This window comes from Harpia harpyja, chromosome 6, assembly GCF_026419915.1.
Source record: "Harpia harpyja isolate bHarHar1 chromosome 6, bHarHar1 primary haplotype, whole genome shotgun sequence".
NCBI lineage: Eukaryota > Metazoa > Chordata > Aves > Accipitriformes > Accipitridae > Harpia > Harpia harpyja.
In genome coordinates this window covers 22006680-22028111 of record NC_068945.1, presented here as the reverse complement: position 1 = coordinate 22028111, position 21432 = coordinate 22006680, and the positions used below count along the sequence as shown (strand labels likewise).

The 21432-nt window shown below is 40.1% G+C and overlaps 1 protein-coding gene across 5 annotated transcripts in view; it reads left to right on the top strand.

Annotated features, from left to right (window-relative positions):
* The window catches only part of KIAA1549 (KIAA1549 ortholog), a 164704-nt gene that overhangs the window by 76431 nt on the left and 66841 nt on the right, over nt 1-21432 (top strand). For all 5 annotated transcript variants that reach the window (XM_052789778.1, XM_052789774.1, XM_052789773.1 and 2 more), the window contains exons 2-6: nt 5618-8356; nt 9841-9929; nt 15736-15913; nt 17436-17563; nt 18993-19176. In XM_052789778.1, the coding sequence (XP_052645738.1) occupies nt 5618-8356; nt 9841-9929; nt 15736-15913; nt 17436-17563; nt 18993-19176 (3318 nt within the window). The remainder of the gene's footprint in view (nt 1-5617; nt 8357-9840; nt 9930-15735; nt 15914-17435; nt 17564-18992; nt 19177-21432) is intronic.

Genomic DNA, 21432 nt, shown 5'->3' with positions numbered 1-21432 from the left:
TTGTGTGCCTTGCACAGCCTGAGTGTGTGCTGCCCCGAGGGAGCGTTGGGCATGGGTGCAGCATGTGCTCCAGGGAACAGAACCTTCTGAAAGCTGCCCAGACCCCCACAGAGGAGGTGGGAGCTGGAGCTTGGGAAGATAGGAACGATGCAGGCTCCCATTCTCTCCTCTCCCTGGCTTTTGTGTGCCAGGGGTGATTACTGTCACTGTTCAATCCATGCTTAATGCCTTCCAGAGAAGCAAGCTGACAGCTTTTCAGCTGCACATGCTTCTGTGACTGGTATTTTCCTACAAGTCAGACACCTAAGAAATTTAGTTAAAGGCTTACACAAGAGAGCTGTGTAAATTTTTTGCAATGACCTAATGCATACAAGCTCTTTCTGATGGAAGCTGAACTAAATGCTGTTAAATAAATTAGAAAGTTAAGTGTTAAGCTGTATGAGGAAGAGTTACAATTTGTTTTTTCAGACGCATTTGCCTCTATCAATTTGCCTTGGGTGGTCTCATCCTATGCTACGTTCAGTTATTTCAATTTCTTTCCGTTTCTCAAAGAAAAAGTTACATTAAAAAAATGTTATTAAAAGCTTCCCTTAAATGTGATGTGCTACTCTACCCTATAGTCCGGAAGCTGTTTCAAGTGGTGAATATTCCTAGTGAGTTCATAGCTTTATTTTTAATAATTTGGGAACTGTTGTTATCTAGCTAGTTAATAGGGATTTTCCCATAATACTTGGAATGTGTGTAGCATCAGTTGCCCCTTTGCCTAAAATGCCTTTGTTTGAAACAATGGGCAGCAATAAAAGAGCAATTTTTCACCTTGCCTAAAAAATAAAGGTACTATAACTTAACTTTGTAGATCATTGTGTTAGTACACAGAAGATAATTTTTTTTTAAGTGATGTATGTTTTGAACTGGTTTGCTGCTAGTCTGCTGGCATTTTCTGATGTTTGCAAACTTTATTAGCCATTACTTAGTTTCTCAAAAATAATACAGCAAAAATTACGAGTTCTATTCTCAAGGTTTAATTTTATCACAAATAAAGACTTCTCTGTTATATTTGTTGTTGTTATGCCTGTACCTGCCATCTATAATTTAACATCTTCATAATATAGGAAATTACCTACATTTTAGTAGATATTGATAGTCGTGATCGTGTACAATTGCCACATTTTAATAGCAGAGTGCAGAAAAGTGATGCAACTTTATTGAAGTCACATGAGATGTCAGTGGCAGAGGTGATGTTACATCTTGGATCCTGCATTTTAAAATATATGAAAGTATATTTATTATAAATGAAATATTAAAATATGAAAGCATATGAATATATGCATATATCATTACAAATATATATTTGAAAAATCATCCTTTTTTACTTTATTATAGAGTATAGAACAGACATTACTTTTCAGCGCTTGCAACTACAGGAAGGATGAAAACTACATCCCTCTAACTGCTTTCTGGAAAAATGACTGGTCTAGTTCCTGGTTTATGAATGCACATAATTTTCTGGCAAGCTGACACGGTATATTTTTGTCACCAGAGAAGTCCACAGACTGCAGCAGTCCTTTGCTGTAGTCATGGGAAAGTGCTGAAGTGCTGTGCTGGTATTATGGCCCTTCCTGAATTCACACAAGTCTGCACCAGTGTTAACGGTGCATGGCTGTGCTTCTGTAAATAAGGATTTGGCAGTTGAAGGGATCGTTGTGTTCAGTGACAGGTTTCATTACTTGTGAATTTCAGTCAGGCTCTGACGGGTTTTGGGGGGCAGCAGAAGCAGCAGAGAGTTCATCACCCCAAGCCTGTCAGCACATTTCCTGTGCTGTCACTCCTGTGTCCGAATGTCATTGTCTGAGCTGGGGCATTGTACAGGTGCCATCTGTGCCTCCTGTGGCCCTTGCCACAAGCGCTCTCCTTTCCTCCCCTTTGCTCTTGGGATCACAGCTTTGCTTCCGAAGCTATCTATTCTTTTTCATAACATTATCGGCTTGGTGGAGTTTGCCTTGTCTGATTGTCATCCTGTCACTGTTGCCTAGCTCAATGGCAGTACAGTTGCTGGATGGTGAAACCGTCACCCACAACAACAGCTGTGCAAACAAACAAGTCAGCATTGATATTCATCAATAGCTTTGTGCAGTTGTGGCATTGAGATACACCAGAACATGTGCAATCTGTCTGCTTTCTTTGTCCCACAGTATAGCCAGATCGGCTGCTCTGCACCGATGAGGGCATGATTGTCATGCCACGGTGTGCCTTCATCTCCTTCCCTTTTCCCTTTGCTTTTCCTTCCTCTTTGTGGGCTGTCTGGCTGTTCCTGGGCACATCTGCCGCACGGCCCATCTGCTCTCCACGAGAGGCACGCACAGTTCTGACAAGCAGTGTTCAAGTAGTACACTGTTCTTCTGGAGATGACAGAAAACAATAATTTGTATTATTAATGGCATGTCACTAAGGCTTCCTGCTTCTAAAATGCTAAGCAAAGCAAATAGCATGGAACATTGGCTTGCGAACTTGCCGTTGAGTTGTTTCAAAATCCTGTATGAACAAGTGAATTTTTCGCATTCCACTTACCTCAAGTAACAATGCTCTTACCTTGTCTTACAGCTTGTAACTTTTTCAAGACATGGTGTGTTTTCCTTAAAAAAAACCCCAACATCTTTTTCAGAAGTTGTGTTCCTTCCTTCCTGGTGTCAGTGGCAAGATTCTTTACACTGAGAGGCATGGGTGTATGATAAAATTGTTATTTACTATTATTTTATGTCTTTCAAGGAAAAAAAATATTAGCAGACTGTGAAGAAAAAACTAATTCTAAAGTCAGAATGAATTTAAAGCCAAGATTGCTCTTGACTCTTATGCATGTCTATTGGACAGCTTATAGTGGTGCAAGTAATTTTTCAGAACATCTTTCTGTGATGTGTAGTCACTTCCAGTAGGATCTTGCCTTGTGACAGCTCTCCTATCAAACTGAACAAAGATAAAGGGAGCTCTCTATGGGTGAAGGAAGAAGATGATACATAGCACAGGCACGTATAGACAGTGAAACTTTTGTTTGTGGAATCACCTCTAGCTTTGGGTCGAAGATTTGTGTAGATATGTGATCAAAAGTGCAGTTAATAATTAGTATGTATTCACCTTTGCCCGTCATATTAACTGTCATGTGTACCAATGCCATGTTTACCGTGCTTACTGTGTTGAAGCTAACACAGCTGTCTTGTGTTACTGCTGCAGGGATTTACAACATGAAGCTGTGATGAACAACAAGAACTTTATCCGTTAGGATGTGTGCCTGCAATGTAGAACTCACTGTAAGCAAGCGCAAGGTGTCCAAAGTGTGACTAAGGTGGACAGGATTTTACAGGGCTGGCTAAAAACAATAGTGCATGCGTATAGGGAGAGAAATGATTCTTTTGGCAGTGTTTTTTATAAGTCTTGTAAGCCTTGTAAGTCTTTTCCTTTAGTAACTCCCTGCTTACTCAAAATGTCACAAAGAGGGGAAAAAAAAAAAGACTGGAAGCCTTAGTCAAAGGACGGAGTGAGGCTAGGGAGACTTTCAGTGAGGAGATGATGTTGAACAGCTTTTGGTCAGCAAACAGGGCTGGCTCAGGGTCAGTGTTTTGGTTCTGTGCTTGCTAGAAACTGCCTTGTCTGTTACCCATGTTAACTGCTTGTGAAAGCGGTTATTCCATGGTGGCTGCACTGTGCCATGTTCAAACAGCTGACCTCCATGGAGGAAGTCAAGGATGGACTTGTGTATTTGTCTTACATACTTTTACAAGAGTATACCTGTTTTCTCTCCCTCTCCCGAGAGCATTGTAAGGCAGTATATTTTATCGTCACACCACAACTAAGCATCATAAAGCTGGCAATGCCTACAGTGAGTTTCAGGAGGAAAAAAATGGATTGGGACTACTTGAGAGAATAGTACCTGTTATGCTGCAAAACATTGTGCATGGGATCAGTAAAATAAAGTATATAATCACAGCGTTCATTTGATTAAATGTGATTAGTGGTACAGTGGTATTAGCTCTGTGCATTAATTCTTGTAATTGTTCTTTCCAGATCAGCAGCTTCAAAATTTATTGAGTCAGTATGTCAGTGCTTGAAAAGTTGTGTCAAGGAATTTAGCAAACAGATCAGGGAGAAGGGGATGAGTACAGCAGTTTATCACCTTTGGAAGGTGTCGTTAGACTGACAACAGTCCATAACAGATAGGTGAGCTATTCCTGCAAGATCTACCATGGGTTACTGAGTTCAAGGCATCCTCTAAAGGGTTACAAATGTAGTTACAGTTGAGCAGTGTAATGTATCACCATTGGACACTTTATACTGTGTATGCTCATTTTTATTTTAAACTGGTCCCTGGTGGTTTAACTGGATGGGATATTCCCCACCCTCCCATCCCCCCCGCCTTTTTAATGTGCATTGTCAGTAGGTTCCAGCAGCACTGCATGGATGATCCCATAAGAAAACAGAATGATCAAGTGGGATAGATATTTTAAGGACGAAGCCTTTGTGTATGTCCTTGAAAAATATCCTGCAGCAATTTTCTGTGATTCCCTTTAATATTTGGCTCTGAAGGCTATTAATCCAATCTTGACATTTCAGAAAAGTACTCAAGCAATAATCAACCTTTTCACGGCAAAACGCATTCATGATTGGAAAAGTTTATATACAGATTTTCTCTATAACCCAAGAACACTTTTGCGAGAGAGGAGGGATTATAGTCAAGTTATGCAAATGATATTAATGTATGATTTTTGCAAGTATTTTGTTCAAATATCTGGTGAATTTTTAGCTTTTTCTCCTTTGTGTTTGGACCCAGCTATTACTACTTGAATTCTGCAAACTGGAGCAGTTAAAGTTTTATTGCAGGTGGCCCATAAACAGAGTACTCCTGCAGCGGGTTGTGAATAGAGATGGCAATTGTGTGATGAAGCAATTTGTCACTGACTGCTAAAAGGCCAGAAGTTAAATGAATGGCTGACAATGTAAGCGTAACTACTGGACATGTTACTTAGCAAATTCTTGTAGCTGGTATCAGGTCCGCATTTGCCTTATGTAAAGGGAACCCCTCTTCATCTCTCCTAAGTGTCGCTCATTTCTGATAGGAGAGGGAGAACCTGGTCCTTGAAACAGAACAGATCTGCTAGCAAGCCTAATATTAAGAAATAATAAAACTAGAGGAAATGAAGTGGTACTAAAGGAAAGCAGAAGACCTAAAGTTATGCAAAATTTTTCCCTGCATTGTTCCTTGTTACCCTCTTTAGTTTGTTTACTTTGTGAGACCATTAGCTGACATGCTCTGTAGCCTTGCATAGTAAGAGGGAGCCACTTTTTGCCTTGCTGGAGTGCTGCTGTAGAGAGAAAAGTAGGTGCGGGGTGAGAGAAGTTCGTGTTGTCCTGCTCGTTTCCAGGGAATGGAGGTTCACAGGCAATCTCACTATTTGTGCTGACTTGCTCATGGAGTGTTTTCACGTACCAAGAGGTTTTGTCTCGGCCCTTGAATTCTGGGCAGTTGTCTCCAGAAATACTGTGTCTGAGGTTTGCTTATTGCCATCTTACTACTTGTGGTAATCTGGTGGGTTTCATTTTTTGTTTTTCTCTCTTCCTCTTTATTTAGATGAGAGATCCTTGGAACAGCAAAATTTTTCCTTTTTCTCAATGGACTCAAATGTGCACCAAAGCATATCAGGCAGCAGGACGCAAATGGCCTTAGCAAAAAGTACTTTGGAGCTCCAAGAAAGTAATTTCCTTCAAGCAGTTTTATCATCAGTTACCACTCCCTTTGATGTGACTTTATTTAACCAAGAAGAAATGGTCAGGATTTCAGAAGGGAAAAGTACGTCATTGGTAGATGTTTCTGTAACAAGCAATGAGGCGTTCTTAAGTGACGATGAATTTATTAGCTCATTTCCAAAGGCACCGTGGACTCCTCCGCTGAAGTCTTTTGCAGTTTTAACCGATCATCATTCAGTTAATACAGTAGAGCCACTGAGAGAAATGTTAGAAACTGTCTTGCTAACACCTTCATTATCTGTCCTTTTTTCACCATATGATATCTCAGAAACAGCACAGCAAAAGACTCCATTGAGTGCTGTCCCTGAACGCAGTAACACTCTTACAGAATTGAAGCCTTTTGTACCAGATAGTGAAATGCTAACAGCAAGCAGAGACTTGCCGTTGTACCCTCCAAATACAGCTATTTATTTCACTTCTATTCCTTTAGAGGCGGGAGTTGCAGTGCAGGAAAACATAAATGCAAGTTTAACAGCTCTGCCTTTTGGGGCTGCATCAGAAGGGTTGCCTCTTCATCTCAAGCTGCTGGATAAAAATAGCCCTGTGACCCCAGATGCCACAGCACAAAGTGCAGACCCATATGGTGACATTTACGCCGATGTGAGTACCAGGGCAGCAGAAACTCTCAGTCTAAGGACCTACCCTAGTCCAAGCATTCCCTGGGCCACGCCAGCTTCAGCCACCAGTGCTGAGTCTGCTTTGTTTCCTGTTAGTCTTCCACCTGCGACCTTCCTGCTTCACTCAGCTGCCATTTCCACAGACTCTAATACAGTTCTTAATGCCAGCCTGTTTACACATGAATTCTCCAGTATAACACCAAATTTGCCTGCCAGTTCAGAAATACCAAGTCAATCAGAGCTTGTCAGTAAGCTCATGAGTCCAGTGCCTTTCACGAGATCATACAGTTCTTGTCTGTATTGTGACTCAGTTTCACTTCTGCCAGAGGCAGGCTTTTCCCCAGAACATGATGTGGGCTCAGGCGATTACGTTGAAACTTTGTCCATCACAGTGTCTGAAGTACGAGGCATAACTCCGTTTGCAACTGTAATTGCTGACGGGTATGAATTAGAGGAGCCTACACCTGAGATTTTTGATACTTCTTTTCCATCAAGACCAGTTGTTTCATTTTCTTCAAGATTTGCAGAAATGCCGGATTCAAGCATGTTTTTATTGAGCGCTGCGGACACTGTCTTTAATGACAGAAGACCTATAACAATTTCTTCTTACCATCAGCTCCCTGGAGGAACATCACTGAACATCTCTGTTGCCCAGTTTTCCCTCCCTGTTCTGGAAACGTTTTCATTGACACCAAGCACTTACGTAGAACTTCCTGATGCCACCACCGTTCTGTTTGACTCTACCTTCACCCCGAGTGAGCCAGTAGCATCGTTTGCAGTCAGTCATACAACTTTGCTGGAGTTGCCAGAATTAATGCCATCAGAATCTGTGGGTTTGCTTGACAAGACTTCTACAAGGGAGGAACCGTCTTTAAATATTTCAGATTTTCCGTCCAATCTTTTATCAACACCATTTCTTATTGAACCTAGCTACTTGTCTTTATCATCAGCCATGCTAAATTCTTACTCTGTCATGCAAAGTGATTTATCAGCACTCTTACCTCAGACCTTGTTGACTGGGACATCAGTACTTTCTGAGGATGTTTCCAGCTGGGACTTGGCTACCACTATCAGCTCTGCCACTGATGCCGAGGTTTCTCAGTTCCCTCTTGGCCAAACATCATACTTTTATTCAGATGCATCCTCTGTTCCAGGTGCACATGTTCCTGAAATAACGCTATCATCAGATTTTCACTCCGAGTCATCTGTGTTTCTGGAAGCACCCTCCGTATTGCCAGCGGGCTCTGAATTTGTGTTTACCTCAGCTGTTACAGGAGCTACCTCTCAGTTGGAGCCTTCACTCTCCACCTCTCACTCCGTGGTTCCTACCCTGGTGCTGCCTGCTTCCGACACCCAGTCTGTTACCAGCACCATCTTGCTCAGCGAAACAAATCTGATCTCTTTGTTTACTACCTTTCCGGCAACTCCTGTCTTAAATGTATCTTCATCTCTGCTCTCAAGTGCTCCGGCTTCTGATGAGGATATTGGTGCTACAGTTAACCCCACGCTGCTTTTAATGTCTCGCAGCGAGGGCAGTGCCCAGACAGCCCTTCCTCCCACAGACCCCGACAGCCTGACGTCGCGTGCCGACACCAGCAGCGTGATGCCCTTTCCTACCGTATCTCTGTCTGTGACGATGTCATTTGCTCCCACGCAATTTCCTCCGACCTCTGGCCCTCCCACTGGATATGAAGCTCCAGCAGGAAGCAGTGTAACTGCTGGTACTGATGCATCGGCTGCTTCCACCACCGTCCCCACAACCACTGCTGCCAGTGCCACGGGCAGCCACAGTGTCACTGCTGCAGGCAGCCTGGGGACGTTCTCCTCTGCCTCTCTGGTGACCACTACTCCATCTGAACCTGTGGCCGTAACCTCGGCCGTGACCACTACCAGGCAACCCTACGTCTGCGACATCACGGTTCCTGATGCTTACTTAGTCACCGCGGGTAAGATACTCCTAACGTCTTTATTTTGTTTTTCAGAAGCCACTGTAATGTGACCCCCTAGCTAAATTGCCGGTGTCAAATTAGCTAAGTGAACCTTTCAAAGAAATATGGTGTAAATTTAGACAAACGGCTGTAAAAGCATTGATTTATCATTTATTCTTGAAAATAATAGAATTCACTAGAAAAAAATCCGTTGTGATAGTGAGTTTCATATACGTTACACTGCACAGAGAATGAAATTGTCTTCTAAAATTGCTGATGCGTATATGCAAGTATGCTGAATTAGAGGCTGCTTTATCGTTTCATGGGTTGTAAGTGAATGTTACTGTCATGGTGCTGTTCTGCCAAACTATTAAATGTTCTGACTAAGTTTCTACTTTCAGTTGTTGCTGCTGTTTGTAAAAAAACCCGCATGTGAGGTAATGTTGTAATATGAAAGAAGGCAGTTGTTCTAAAAAATGTTTGGGTTTTGTTACCATTTTTATGATTTTACCATACTAGCTTATGTTTATATTTTCCCTTCTCCCATACTTACTTCAGTTGGATTTGGTGTGTTTGTAACCAGAAAAAGTGACATGTGTTTCAAAATTAATTGTCTCAGCATCTGTATTTGCTTTTTTTGGTGTTTTCCTACCTCTTCCTAGCTTGTTAACAAAACAATACCAGTGAACTAATCCAGGGCAGCTGCAGAAGTGCTGCATGTTCTGTGGTAAGCAACCCATTTTGCCCTTAAGATTTATTTGTAGTATGTAAAGCAGAATGAGCATAATCTCATTCTCCAGATATGAAGGTGAGCTGGCTATGCTGGTGATGAGGAAGATTTTTTTTAATCTGTAATTTGAGTAGTTTTGTAGGCAAGTTACTGATGGAAAGTAAATGCAGGATGACAACATGACACTTTCCAGTTGTTTCCTTGACCATAGTCACAGTCTCAGTATGACTGTAACAGACATGACATCCATAGGGATGTAGGGTTTTTAAAGCAGTTTCTTACTCGGTGGATATCCCTTTCAGTAATTAATGACATGTTTGTTTACTTTTTATCTAAGAGAAAATAGATACATATTTTCTGCGGCTTTTTTCTGACCTCATTTGCATTCCATGCGTTGCCTACAACGCATTAACTGCGTTATGACAGCAGGCTTGTGCACAGGTCAGACTGAATGTGCTATGACTTTCAGATCCAATTTGAATGCCTCAATGGCTCTTTAGAAGATTCTTTTAGTAGAATGCTAAAGACAGTAGATATGGAAAAACAAAACAAGAGAGAGAAAATAAACCTGGTGTCCCTTAAACTGTATGTACAGTCACTTTTTAGGATACAGTCACACCTTTACCTATTTCCTTGTCCATTCTCTTATCCATTTGATGCAGTTGATCTCATTGCCTGCTTTTTCATGCATTGCACAATTGAAAATGCAGCTTTGAACCAAAGCCCAAGAGATGAAGCTAAAATGTATTGACTGACTGACATTAATTTCCAGTGCTGGCCCAAAGAGCTGTTCTACAAAATGTCAGTGAATCCATCAGAGAAGTGCTCAGAGTTCAGTTCAGGCGATCAGTAGAGCTAGAGGTAAGTGGTATGAAGTGTGTACAAGTACTACTTGATCAATATACTACAATAGTGGTTTTAGTTCACAGGCTAAAACAGTGATTTAAAAACAACCCATGTGGTACTATATCAGAGGGAGGTTTATTCTGCCTTAAATGTTAGTCATGTTTTGTTTGGGTTTTTTTAACGTGAATATGACATCAGCTTTTTTACTTTTAGAATGTCATAGTTTTCTAGGACAGCCCTTTCTTGGTTTTGCCAGAGGTGAGCAAGCAATGTCCAGCCTCTACTGCTCACCCCCTTTGGCTGGTGAATTGAAACTGAGCTGAAAAGCTTTTACCTTTCAAAATACCTGTTAAAAAGTTTTGTTTCTCCTGCTAGCTGATTATATACTTAGCACCTTAAAGAAAACAAAACCTTCTGCACAGCCTCGTGCTATTTTATGTTGTGAGTGAGGCCATCAACACTTCCAGGGGAAGTGGTGGACTCCCAAATGCAGGATTTGGCAGATGAAAAAGGTGGGGAAAAAAAATCAGGTGTGCAATGGTAAGATGTTATTTTTAAGCCTTCAAATAGGTGTGACTCCTGTTCTTCCCCCACTCACAGGGCTAGGGATTGCTGCCATCTTGTTGTTTTTTTGAAAGCTTCCTCTGCTTTGATGTTCAAGGAATCATCTTTGAACAATATTTTAGTGCTGTTTCCTAACCTTAAAGTGAGTGTCTGGTTGAGATGAGGTTTAAAGACCCTATTCCCCTCCTCTATCTCAAATCCTCTGTCTGAGAGGAAAAGACTGTAGAGGTAGTTTGGGGGGTACCTTTGTTGTATAATCAGATACTTCAACACTGGGGACAAAATGAAATGTTTTAATGGAATTACTGGTGTAGGTGCAGATTCAGCTGCACTTGCAGTTTTTTCATGTCTGCATTCATCTAGTTGTGATAGCCCAGCACCACATTATCTTACTTTTTTGAGTCTATGATCTCATTTTCATTATGAAGTTAACTCAAGTAGCAGTTTGAATGTTGAACATAACTTGAGTTTCTCCATGCACAGAATCCCTTGCTGCCTCTAATTTCTGCTTGCCCATCTGTGTGGGGAAACAGTGTTTTGACAGTTCCTTCCATAATCACTGCACTCAATAATTAAACAACTCCTGTCTGATGTTGGAGAATATACCTCTCTACTACTCAGTCAAGATAGGAATGTTACGAGTTTCTGCCAAACTTCAGCCACAGTGAGCTGCCACTATAAATTATGTGTAGTTCAGGTCCTTTAGCAATACCTGCCTATAAGCTTTTTAGGGTTTTTTTGTAAATAAGAGATTTTTCTTTTGGTTTGTGAATTATACCTTCAGATTGTGCAAACAGGCATAGTCAAGTAGAAGTCAAAAGTTCATGATGATAGAACTACACTAATTTTCAGTGACCTTGTACACCTCAATAATATGGAAACACTTACCCTCTTAATACTAACAGCAGTAAGACAAAATATGTTGCTAAATATTTGAAGGTTGACTGGAGCAAACATTTGATATCTTGCTGCTTTGTATTTTTGCCCTTTAAATTCCTTCCTTTCATGCCCTCTACTGCCTTGTAAAGCTCTCAATAGGATGTTTTGGCCCTAAGGCTTCTCAGAAGCAACTGTTTTTATAAATAATGCAGTTAGTCTGGCTTCATTCTTTGCAAACTCTTTTTTATTGAAAGGAGAAAACATCTCTGTGGAATCAGTTATGCTTATTTTATGCTAGAATGCTGCTATCGTATGTGTTCTTTTTGATGCCTTGGGTATGGGTTTTGCACTAAAAATAATCACTAGCAAATGTCTTCACCTCTAATGGTGGAATACTAACAAAAACTTATTTTAAAAAAAGAGCTGTCTATAATATCAGTATGCTGAGTGGTGATGTGATGCAAAATTTTAAACAGAATTTGTCTATATCGCTAAACTTAATTATTCAAACAGACCTGACTTTTGTTAGTTGAGAGTACCCAGGAACCGTGAGTACATTTGCAAGTTATGGTAAGGCAGTGCATTTCTCTAAGCTGCTTTTTTATTGTGTCTCCTATTACAGCTCACAGATGTTGTTCCCTTGCTGTGATGTAATGCACAGTAAATCAGGAGGCAGTCTTGTTAAATTTAACTTTGTAGTAATGTATGCTTTAAAAATAAAATCCATGGCAACGATGGATATAACTGCTGCTCAGCGTAACACTGAAAGGAGGATTAAAACATTTTTTTCCCAACTTTTTCACTTGAAACGTTGGTCTCTGCTTCTTTATTATTTCAAACATTCTGAGTTGTTGAAGTGGAAAAAAAAGAGGCAAGCCTTGAATCCTGCCTACTGAAAAAAACTTTTGTCAATGTTTTCCAAGCAAAAGTCCTTACAGCAAAGTCAGAATAACCTAAAATTTTAAAGTTCTTTCCAGTTGATCTCAATGTATTGCATCTGCAAAAGAATAACACCCTATTGTTTGAATAAGAGTAATTTTTGTCAACTTTCTCTAATGTAGACCTTATGATACTTGGGTAAGATCTGTTATACAATATTCCTTTGACTTAGCTTTGTTGCACTGGGGTGTGAAATAAAATAGCGTTGGCAGTGACTTGCTGCCAGGACCCATGGTGCCATTAAGTTCATGGCAACAGGAAAAAGCTTTTTGCCAGCCTCCTTTGTGCTTGGAAATTTTATCATGCAGTATAATGTATACCTCAGCCACTTTGTTGCTCTATTTAATAAAGGGTTTGGGGCCTGTCCTTAGTGTATTGGTTTCTATAATCCAAAATCAGTAAACCTCTGCCTTCAAAGTAAGATCAGTTCATTGTCAGGCAGTTAAATACTTCTTTCAAAGATGCCACCTTGTGGACTTTTGCTGGCTTCATCACTGCTCACTGCTGCTGAAATTCTGGCTGGTACTGTTTAGGTGTGTAAAAATGGTGAGAGAATTGTTGCCTTAGGATCCTAATGTGCGTAGAAGCAGAAGCTTTGTTTCATTTTTAAGACTTGTGAGCTTTTGTAGCCCATCTTCAGGAAGTTAAACGCTCTCTGCAGGCTCTTTACAGGGTGCTTAATAAGGTTGTGGTGAGGAAATGGGTTGTATATGCTTTCTGCCAGATGTTTACACAGCATAATAGAGTGGAGTGTAGGCAGGGATTAGACTGTAGTGAAGGCACATCAAATATTTTAGTGGACAATAATCAATAGCAAATGCTTAGGGAACATCATAAGGGACAGAGTAAGCAAACAGTGATATTTTTCCCAAATACTCTTCTAGCTTCTAGTAAATCAAGGCTTGAAAACTTTCTGTACTAGAAGCGCGCTCTTTTGCGAGGGTAGCTTTGAATATCTCATTCAGTTCCAGGTTGTGTCCTGGAAGCAGCAGAGTTGGGTTAGCTGTTGCACTTTGGAGAAGGGATAGCTTAACTTGAGGTGGTATAAGGGTTCTCTGCCCCTACTGATTGTTTCTGCTTTTGCTGTGGGAATGGCTCCAAAGTGCACATGGAGTCTTGAGTGCTTCTCCGGCTTTCTGGCCCAAAGTGTTAAGAAATTTGTACTTGTTTACTTTAATAGGTGGCATTCTAAAATGTGGTGGTTTAGCTAGCTAATTTGTTAGCATCTGTCCTGGCAGTAGAGGTGAAACCTCCAAGAGAGGGTTGGATGGACAGTTGGGTTTGTGAACTGTTAGTGCTGTGCCAGGAGGAGTGATTCTCATTCGTGAATCAAGAGTCATGAGCTGTGCTCATCTATCCTAGACAACTTTGCAAACTTCTCTGTGAATTAGCTTGTAGACAGCATCATGCTGGCATGGCTATATTATTTCTGTCATCTGAATTAGGTTGTGGAGAGCTAACTCTAGACAGCCCTGCAATATCTCAAGCAGAAATAGCTATTGTTTTGACCTGTAGTGGTTCTAATCTACGTACCTCAAAATTACACTTAAAAGTTGTTTTTTTTTTTTTAAATTTCCATTCTTCTGGAGTTGCTGTTGCTTTGCTGCTGATGTGAAGCAGAAAAGGGAAACAGTATTAGCTGTTAAGATGAAAAAATTGATGCAAAATTCCAGTGAGGTGTTCAGAGTAGGCTGCTTTCATTGCATCTATGGTGCACTGCAACAGGTCAGAGATGGAGACAGCTGAGTTAGTTATCGCAGGCTTGCTTTCTTGTCTGAAACGCCTAACTCTAGTGCAGAAGTGTATGCTGGCTACACTAGGCCTCTCTTCCTCAGCATGTATTGCTTTAGAAATCACCAGTAAATTATCACTGAGATTTGTAATTCTAACTCCTCTTTTTCTTGCCTTTTAAGTAGTCTCCTTTGCAAGTAATGGGCAACTTTCTTTTGGCATGTCTTACCCATTATAACTGCTGTTTCCATTTGACAAACTGAAGCTGCAGAGATCATTTCGTCCTGAGATAAAAGGATAAAATTTCAGATAAGAGGAACTGAAAAGAGCTGTGCATATTATTCATTTCAAACAAATTTGAGTTGTATGGGTCTAAATCCATTTAAAATAAAAGCTGCATGTTGCATATATTTGTGGACTAAGAAGGAAGAAAGGAATAATGAGCAGCATAGATTACTTTTTTTTTTTTTATTATTTCTTCTGCTACTGAGGTAGTTTCTTCTGGTATAGATGATCTCTTTGAAATGCATGTTTTTTAGAGGATAGGAAAGAGCTGCTTGCTGTCTCATCTAAACAGCAATTGCCATCACTTTACACTGTTGCAGAAATACCAGTGTGGAACATGTGGGTCACAATTTAAGTAGCACTGTGCTTTTCTATAAGACTGATCCTGAAGTTGAGGATATCTAACATACCTCTTCACCAGCACAAAGCCTGCAAGGTGCTAGCATCTCTTAATCTAAGAGGTGCACGTTTATCAGAACCTTTGGGTTTCTGGTTTAGATTATTTATTTATTTGTGATGCCATCATGTTGGACATCTCAAAATATTTTAGTGTGACTGCCTTAGGCAAATAAAACAAACTGGGGAGTAAACCAAAGAGACAAAAAACAATGCTGGGGAAACAGGTGTCCTTGATATTGAGACAGTTTCTCTGAAGAAGAGAAGACATGGCAATATGTTTAAATAAATAAAAGCCTTCAGTTTGGTTTTGCTTAGATGACAGAGAAATGGTGGATAATAGTGTCTGCATGGAAACATTCACCTAGGTTTATATTTAACTTACAATCTCATTTCTTTTACACAATGACTAAGGCTCCTCAGGGTTTTTAAGAAGACTCAAAGTCAGGAGATGAATTGGGAGAGGAAAATTGTAATTGTGGTAACTGGTCTGAAATAAGCAGATAGAAGTGTTCTCTGGAAGAAAGCGTTCTTCAGTGTGAAAATTATGTCCATAAAACACAGGTTGTGTATTTTGCTTCTTGACTATCACATGTGAATGGTATAGGATGTATTCGCTATGCAGTATATGACTGAAATGCAGAAGCTATGCAAGCAGTTCAGGAAGTACGCAGCAATTTTGTATGGGTACTCTTATGTACTCCAGGGGAATGCAGGCAAGGGGGAGTGCTACTATGCTGGGATGTGATAAATCAAGAAGTGTTGAGTTTGGTGTGTTGTACTGAAGGGATTGTAGTAGGTGCGCCTAGCATGGGGGCGTTGCCTCTCTGATACGCTGGAGCAGAGGCTGCAAGGCGCAGCACTAGCAGAGTGTTTGTGCTTCTGCTCCCTCTTTGAAAAATAAAGATTGTATTTTTCTACCGCTTGATGATGTGGCTTTGAAATGTGTGAGACTATGTAGGTCTAAAGTGTTGCCAAATTTCACATTGAAGATTTTTTTTTTAAATTTCTTTTTCTTTTTTTGTAGGTTTATAAAATTTCCCCTAAATTTGCTTTCTTGGTGACATCAGGTCCTTTTGTTTACACGGCAGTAGCTGTCATAAATGTGCTTGTGAACAGCAGTCTTCTTCGTGGTGAGGCCCCCATGATCCTCTCACTTCATCCTTCTTTCACTGTGCCAGATAACAGATTCCAAGTTCAGACAGGTGAGTTCTTCCTGACACGAAGAGGAGGAGATGTAGCTTTCTATTGATTCACACTTCTTCACTTGTGATCAAGTGTGCAAGGTCAAGTCAAAACCCTGTGTTCTGTTGCTGTGAATCTTAATTCTTGGTTGTTAGTGAAATACTTGCCAGATCCATGGTTGAGAGATGATAAATTGTAAACAGTTAACCCCATAATTTCATGATTTTTTTCAAGAAAATTTTTTTGGCATGTTGCAAAATACGTGTGCTCTTTCTTGCTTCAAAAGATGAGAAAAGAAAAAAAATTGTGAAACACTTATAAAATCACAGTGCAGCTACTTTATAATGCTCGAGTCAAGTTTCAAATTATGTTTACATTAAATGCTACTTTTTAGAATTGTCATAATGTAGGAGAATTGGTGAGCAGGAGGATTGATTGCTCATGTATAACGTGACTGGGAGGATTGCTCATGTAGTATTCAGCTTTCCATGGCTGCTGCATGGCAGCAGTTTATGTGAAGTCCATGACTACTAGTAATCTGAAGTAAAATATTACCCATGTAATAGATTTTGAGAGTCAGTGGTATCATTTAAAATCATCTTCAGGCACTGTTTGCATAACAAAACCACCTGCCTGGTTGTTTGCCTGTGTAATGAGGTAGTGACAAGGATTGAGTATATAGGCAGTGAATGTCAAACATGGTGCTTTTGTTCAGGTATGTTTCATGTGTTGTTTCTGCTCTGTTAATAACTGTATGGTAAGACGTCACTTCTTTAATAGTACTGGTGTGATGTCTTTTTCCAATGCTTAACATGGTTATATAGGTATACAATAGACACATTTTCTGTTCGTGAACCTTGTATAACATTGCTGTTAGGGTCTGTAACCTAATCATAGCGTTTCTTTGGGCAAGACTATATCAGGAAATCCACAGATGTGCATGTAGTTAAGGTCTGTGTGCTCATATTGCTCTACGCTCACTCTCTCTCCTGTGCTCTCTCTTTCTCTCCTGTGAAAGACTTTAAGGTATATGTATCTAGATTTAAAAGATTGCTTGCTAATTAAGTGTTTTGAAAGTGTTAGACTGATATATAATGGACCCAATATGTGGTCTTTTAGACAAGCTAACTACTATATTTCAGGCTACAAGAAAAAAGAAAAAAGAGATCTGTTGCTTTTTTCCTTAAGATTTTCATTGATCTCTTGGGTACTAAGGATTTCAGTGTGGCTGATTCAGTGTTCAAGTCGTGTAAAATTAGCCACATGTATGTAGTGAAGTTCTTTCAGTATGCAAGAGGAACCAGTGGGTATTCTGTCCCTAATATCTTTCGGTAATCTAATTACTGCTGCAACAGATATTAATGAGTAGAGAATTTACTGCACCAACACAAAATGTATTTCTACTGTATTTTTACCCAGCGTTTCACTGAATGTGTCCTGAATTCCATGAGAAAGTGATAGCCCTGAGGATTCTCTTGCTCGTTTTGTTCTCTCTCGTGGAAGTACTTGTCTGTAGCAATAATGTGTACTCTTTGCCTTCAGTCCTTCAGTTTGTGCCTCGGAACGTGGATGTTGGGTTCTGCAACTTTAGCCGGCGCATTGAGAAGGGGCTGACAATGGCATTCATGGAGGTGAGCAAACACCAGGAGTTCTACAACTTCACTGTGCAGGTAAGAAGATTAGTATATTTTATGTCTGTCCCTTTTTCTCCTCACCTTTGGTTGTCCTGTGTTTCACACAGCCAGTAAAATGAGTTAGGTGTTCACTGGCTACCACTTGCCATCTAGATCATGTAGAACTATGAGGCCTTGTCATGAAGTCAGGGGGTTTTTTTCCCCCCTACAAAATAATATGGCATTACATATCCCTCTGGTTTCAGGCTTTTTGAAAAAATGATCCAAGATGATGATTTATGTCCAAAAGCATTATTGATTATAATAGCGTTTATAGTTTTTTTCATATAAAGGCTGCCTCAACCCATATCAAAGTCATTCCCATCAGATTTTACTATTACAGAGTAGGGTGTGTTTAGAATGTTTTTGTTGTAAAACAACTTCAGGTCTCATTGCCACTCAGGGGATCCTGGTAGAGAATATAGGAGTTATATGCACACCACCATTATGTGAGCAAACAGGCTAGTTGCTCCTGAGGTCTAGAAATACTTACAGCGCTATATGATGTCCGTGGTAGCTGCTACTGGAACTTCACATATGAAATGCATTGCATATGTGCTGGGTACTGAATCACACAGCAGAGCTTAAAACTCCCTGGAAAGTCAGTAATTCAACTTAATGAGACCAACTCCTTCTTCTGTCTGAATTCTTAAATTTAATCTAGCTTTATTGTAATACCAAAATCAGTAAAAATTTTATCGTGTTTTTTAACTGGCACCATAAATGCCCATCTGTGGTACCCTAAAATAAAATTGTAGCAGGAAAAATGGCATAACTTTATAGTACCTAAAGTACTATATAGTACAGTTCTGAGCACTTTCCTGTATGTACAACTGAATGACACAATGTCAATAGATAGACTGAAGACTGAACACGCAAAACTATTTCTTAGACTACCAGCTCAGTGAACTTTTATTTTAAATACTTCCTTACAGTCTGGAAGAGGTTTGTCTACATGAACACAGTTGCTGTGTACATTGGTGCCAAAATAAGGCTTCTAACCAGTGCTAGGGTCTGAGTGTGCAGGAGGTTTTGACCAAGAGAACATCCATTTTCAGAACATTTCTTTACCATGGTCACTTCCTGTCTGTTCCACGCAGTTTGGTATTCGTCTAAGATTCCTTTATTGGAAGATTTAATTTGCTGACTGTCTATCTAGGTGGGTTGTTTTCATCATTTTCTGGACTGTAGCTTTCAGATCATACTGAATTATTATTGACCTTAAAGGATAACTCTTAGAAAAGGAATTCCCATGTAACTTTGCCTTTTCTGAGACTCAGCAGGCTGAATCAGTCTGGAATAGAGGTTCCTCTGTTTTTATGTGAATTCCTGCCCTTCATATTAGGAAAAAAAAATTGTGTCAAGGAAGGAATGGAAATGCCAATGATTTGATTTTGCTGACCCTTCTTCAATCTTGTCTTTTCAGATACTGAATATAACTCTGAGTAGGCCTGGGGTAGCGTTTCGACAAGGCCCCGTGAGCATTGTTTTTGCCATCCGAGATAGGTATGGTTTTCTAAATGGGTCTGAAGTCAGTGAGCAGCTAAGAAACTTGTCTGTGGTGGAATTCAGCTTCTATCTGGGCTTTCCTGTGCAGCAAATTGCTGAACGTGAGTACTTGCTGTTTGCCAAGACCGCAAAACACTTTTGTTTAGTATTTTTTTTCCTCTCTACAATTTTGAGGTAATTTTGTGCATAAATGATAATGCAGCTTCAAGTACCTAATTTGTATCATGAATTCTGCAGAGCAAATCCATGCCCCTCTCTGCTCAAACACTGCATATCAGTGTTACAGCAACTTGTTGCTTTTGTTGTCATCCTTTCCTTTTGTGCTGGGCCAGTTGTGTTTAACCTGGCTTTGTTAGTCCATGTGTCTTAGTCCAGATTAAAAAAAAAAAAAAACAAACCAAAAAAACCCAAAAAGTCATTTCAGTCAATATTGCAGTGAAGTGCCATCCAGGGGGTGTCTCTGTGGTTATGCTACAGGGGCCTTTGCTGCTTCTCAGCAGGGTTTACTACCTTGGGCTTTGCGTCACACTTAACTGTGGCTCTGGCTTCTAGAAAGCCTGGGACACTGGCAACGTAAGGTTGTATTTGCCCATATAGTCTGTCTGGGTTATCTGTTAGTCAGCAGCAGTGCGTTTTTGAGTAGTCTATTATCTTTTAAGGTATTACCTTTTAAGTATATCTCTCGCTTCTTATGTACAACTTGCATTGCAAGTTATTCCAGTCCATGGCCATCCTAAACTTAGATTAATGGGAGCTGCCTGCATAGCAGAGTTTGCTTGACACTCAGCCGTGACAACTTATGTTTGGTTAGATTTTTCAGATGACCTCAGTCTCATAAATAAGCCAAGTTTCTAAACTCAACACTTATCCTTGTACACTAATGGATTGTTCATGACAGAAGTGACTCATGAACATAAGCAAGATGATGAGAGAACAGTATTTGCCTTTCCCCCCTGGTGGGTGTTACTGTTAACTCAGTCCATTAATTCCTCACTTCTCCTATCTCACTGTGCTTTCCAATGCAGATTTTTAATTTTCAGACTTATTTTTGTGAGCTGTATAGGTGCATAACATCTGACACAGTGATTCTTGCTATACAGTTAAATGTCTAGTGCAAAATCAGGCCTAATCGTAGCTGCTGTTCATTATGCAGCTGTGTAGTAGTATGCCAATAAAGATACTGTAAAGAGAGTGATTGTCAACAGAAGTTGTTCTCTATAGCACCTTTAAATATATGTAAGATGATTGCACAGGATACTTTCCCAGTGACTAGAGGTAGTTTAAACGTACTAATTTTCTGAAACTTTTTGTTTTCATTTTTCAGCATTTTTGAACCCTCTGCTCCCATAATAAATGAAAAAAAAGTACGAGGTTGCTGATTCATTTCCTTTAAACATTTCTGCTCTGTCTCACATAGACTGTACCTGTGTGGTGGTAGCTGTATTTAATTGAGCCAGGACCAAAAGTCTTGAGAATCCCTGTCCATGGGTGACTAGCATTTCTTTTGCTCCTTGTGAGGCCATAGAACTTCTCAGGTCGTGGGCCGTGGTCTTTATCTCTCACTGAATTCAAATGAAATGTTGCTCTTGCCTTGATTGCTTGAAAGATGTTTCTCTTTACTCTGTCATCTCTCTTGCACCTTTGCCCTAGAGTTTATTTAATTTTTAGTCTCTTGGGTAATATTTTTTGGTGTTGTGGGGCTTTTTTTTTTCCTGTAATGTATGCACATCTGGTCCTACAGTTTTTTAGTTTTGTCCACATATTCTGGAGTGATATTTGTAGTGAATTTGCACATTGCCCCTTGCTAAGAATCCATGTTCTGGATTGTGCGATGGAGCTATAGTGCAATTAAATGGTAACAGAATTTCTACCAAAGCCAGTGTATCCTGAAAGACAGGCTGGTCATGGGGGAAAAACATTCCTATTAAACATGCATGTACACTGTTCTCCTTATTTTCCTTTCCTGATGATACTTAGGAAATTTGAAGGTAATTTCTTTAGTGCTCATAGCAGGAGCTCTGCCTGTGTTACCTGCATGCTTATAGTGCCTGACCAGTGGGGCTGATTCCTGGCTGATGCCAGTGGAGCTCTGGTAGCTCACATGTTAATGAGAAAGACGTGCAAAGTAGAATGAGTGAAGAGGTCAGGCAGTGTCTTTTTGGAAAACAGTCCTGTCCCCTTCAGATTACTCCTCCTTTCCTGACTACTCTGAGGATTTGCAATGAAGTAATGTAGATGTTGGCTGTTGTGGCTTGGCACATTTGGCCTCTGTTAGTACAGCGGCATGTCCAAGCCAGTGGGTGAGTTAGTTCTATAACTTTGTTTCTGAAGCTTCAGGAATTGTTTGTTTTTTCCTG